Genomic DNA, 3642 nt, shown 5'->3' on the forward strand with positions numbered 1-3642 from the left:
GGAGAAGGCGGCGGGCGCGGAGCTCCGGCAGGGCGCGCTGGTGCCGCTCACCGCCATCTGCCTGGGTGAGTGACTGGGTGGGCGAGTGGGCGCGGGGTCCCACGCACGCGCGGACGAGGGAGGGCTACTGCCTTCGTCCCCCGGCGCCGGATCGATCTGTGACCCCCAGGACACGGGCCGGGCCTTCACGGTGTGGGGCGCCTGCCCCTGCCTGGGCGCAGTAGCTTGGCTGTCAAGTCTCCCTGGCATGGCGCGTTTCCTCCAGGAATCGTGGCGTGCCCCACGGCGCGGGGCTGGACCTGGATGTTACGCAGTGTCCTAGATGCGGTCCCTTCACGGTGTCTGCTTTCACCTCCTTTTTCAGGCGCTTCGACCCCAGAAGCAGTTACGCCGGGTTGAAACGGGGACAGACTTGAGTCTTGTAAAGAGGATACGTGGGTCGCGGCGTAGCGTTTGCGGCGGGTTTAGCCAGGACTATAACCTTGTTTAAGGCTTTGAGATATGGACCCATCGTTGTCCCCTTTTTTGGAGTCTGTATCCTGGTCTAAGGCTCCTGAGGCGGCGCTTTCCCTGACAGCTACAGCGCTGTCAAAGGTCCTTACCTGAACGCCTCTTGCTAGTGCTCTCGGCTGGTTGACAGGTTGATAGTGGCAGGATGGAAAACCCATTTTTACTTATTTTCCTGCCGTCATCTGCTCCTCTTCTTTCCATCTGCCTGGAGCAGTTCTCATCGCTGCTTCACAGGAGGTGTTAAGTTCAGGGAATGCAGATGCAAAATAAATGTTGCAGGTCTCGGATGCTTTTTTCCCTCCCTCAGTAACTTGAAAATGTTTCTGTGAAGGTGACTGTTTTTGCAGTTTATAAATTAGATGGTGATATTTAACGAAAGTCCACCAAAAATTTAAGGGGGACATGTTAAGGTTAAACAATGGCTACTGTGTTCACCAGGGGAAACTTTCCATAGCTCTTTGGTCTATAGATCAGTAAGCAGGCCAATCGATAGACTGATCTGGTTCTGTTAAAATACTGTTTTGCTAACTAATATGCAAATCCAAGTTACGGTATACTACAAGCTACTACTATAATCCAAGCTACAGTAGACTATAATAATTCTGTGTACTGAAGTATAACAGTACTTGGATATATTAGCAAATATATGAACTATTAGAGCTTATCACATTTAAAAGAAAAAAACACTTATTCATTCTACATTCTAAACTAACATCAGCTTTCAGGACCCCTTTCATATGTAAGGGTTGTAAAAATCCCTATATTGTTCACATGAAAAATAATCAAACTATATAACAGCTTCTTCAGTCTTTTTTGTGAAATCTTAACATAGGTTTAGAATTATTAACAATGTAGAAAAAAAGTAGGAAGTCAAGCTGTTGAAACTATATTTAATATCTGTAAGCAACTTAAGTTTACCAAAGCAGAACAGAGCACAGAGTTTGATGATCATTTCTTGCTACATCTTTCTTTTCTGGGAGGATGTCAGATCTGGGAGGATGTCAGAGCCGTACAGAATTGTGTGTGTGGCTTCTGGGCCATGTAGAGAAGTGCAAAAGTTCAGTCACAACTCTGAATGTCTTTGCTTTTTTGTGTGTGCGGGAGCCAGGTATTTGCTATAATACATTTGATATTGCCTTTTGATGGAAATAGAGTCCATTGGATGCAAGTTGCTCTAATGTTATTCTTTAAGGCTTACAGATAGTCTTCAGATAGTTTGAGAATCCCTTTTGTATTTTGCTGCGGGTCCGTGAGGGGGCAGAGTATTAAGCTGCTGGATTGATATTCCTGCTCTTAGCGCAGCTGGTTGCAGCCGAAGTTGAAGCACAGGTGAGGGAAGTTTTTGAATGTTTTGAATACAGTGAATTCTTAAGAATGTAGCTACTCCTCCTGTTACTCACCTTTGTTTCACTTCTTCATTTTCATTTTCATTTACCCATTTCTCTCTTTTTCTCTGTTTTCCACTCTGATGTTTTCGTGCTTCTCTGTATATTCTCTTATACTCTTTTTTTACTTCATGCTATTCTTTTCTCCCTATTCCCTTGCTGCAAAGTCACAAAGCTTTATGGGACATTTGGATTCTCTGTGGACTCGTTGCCACGTAGCAGACTGGTGTTTACTGCGTGCGATGGGCTGTCGGCCACAATTCCAAAGACTTGCATTCGTACGTAGTCCTCTTCTCTCTCAACGCCACTTGGTTGCTCTTGCAAGAGAAATCCTGGCAATGATGATAAGGAGAAAGACCTGTTCACATGTTGTAGTTTTTATATTGGTTCTCTCCTCTTTAATGTGGAAGACGACAAAAAACAGAGGCTTGTATCCCTAATTCTGATTGTGGTAAAGAGTTTGAATACATGATACAAAAAGTTACAAAGATGATTATTTCAAAACACAAGGAGTTTACACAGCCACTTTCCTAACCAAAAAGGAAGGTCATCCTGATAGATGCTTAGGCTTAGCCCTCTGACTTGAATGGAAGTTGAGGATTTTCAGCACCAGGTGCTAAAGCACTCAAGTTGATTTTTTACAACAAATGCATTGCATATAGTCTGAGCTATTTACTGTAGACTAGGAACATTTCAACAGACTTGACTTTTCCTTCTAGTCTCTTCCCCAGGTTTCCACCTCATTTTTAAGGAAAGGAACATCTAAGATCTAGCCAGTTTTCTAATGCATTCACAGACCTTTAAAGAGTCTGTCTTGAGGGAAGACAGAATGACTAGCAGAATTGGCTGTTTTCCTTCTAATAGTTTTCAGAACTGTCTGCCACACAACATGAGAAGATTTCCTGAGCTAGGGCCTAGCAGAAGGGCAGCTGGATTCACTGTGGTCTCTGGAATGGGACCCAGAGGAATCGGAGAAAGAGGAGGATCCTGGAAACCATAGACTGATTCATTATCTGGGAAGGGTAAAAGAAAAGCCCCAGCTACAGTTCAGTCCAAGGTCCTTTCTTCAGCTGCTGACTTAATTATAACAAAAGATTTGAATGAAAACAAAGCAACTCAAATACCTGGGGTCAGCCACCAAGGAGCATTTCTAGGTGGGAAGAAAGAATACCCTTCCCCTTAGGTTGCTTTTTTTTCCCCAAGGGGAAAAGACAACCTGTGCAGGAACTTCCTCCAAAAACCAGCACTCACCTTTCCAAGAGGGGGTCAGGAGTTTTTTTTTTTTTTTTTAAATATATATACAGGTTGTCACATGCCCCCGAGTCAGCTGACTGCTCTCCATCATTGTACTGTGTTACCGGCTACAACCCCCAGCAACACCTGGTTCCCACAGAAGATGTGCCCATGCTCAGGGCCCTCACTTCTATGGATCATCTGGCACGTTAAGTAGGGACCATGGAGGAAGCATGTGGAACAGGCTTTAGAGGGGTGCAGAGATGCCCTGAACCAGTCGTATATAATATAATGCACCTTAAAGGTGATAGTTTAATGCTCCTTTTGGTTAGGATGGTGAATATAAATAAATAATATACTATTTATATATATTGATAGGCAAACAAAATCATTTTATTTTTATAAAAAAGCCATGTTTGATTTAATCATTCAGAAAAGAGCTGTCCTAGAGTTTCACTTGCTGTGTTTCTGTATAACCATTATGAGGGTGATTCAGGATTTCTCTATGCTAATT

At 43.6% G+C, this 3642-nt stretch overlaps 1 protein-coding gene across 1 annotated transcript in view; it reads left to right on the plus strand.

Moving 5' to 3' along the window:
- The window catches only part of LRP3 (LDL receptor related protein 3), a 62866-nt gene that overhangs the window by 29913 nt on the left and 29311 nt on the right, over positions 1-3642 (plus strand). Inside the window, exon 3 of the mRNA XM_019535428.1 lies at positions 5-65. Within this exon, the coding sequence (XP_019390973.1) occupies positions 5-65 (61 nt within the window). The remainder of the gene's footprint in view (positions 1-4; positions 66-3642) is intronic.

Source organism: Crocodylus porosus, unplaced genomic scaffold (genome assembly GCF_001723895.1).
Source record: "Crocodylus porosus isolate Cpor-Errol unplaced genomic scaffold, CroPor_comp1, whole genome shotgun sequence".
In the NCBI taxonomy this organism is placed as follows: domain Eukaryota; kingdom Metazoa; phylum Chordata; order Crocodylia; family Crocodylidae; genus Crocodylus; species Crocodylus porosus.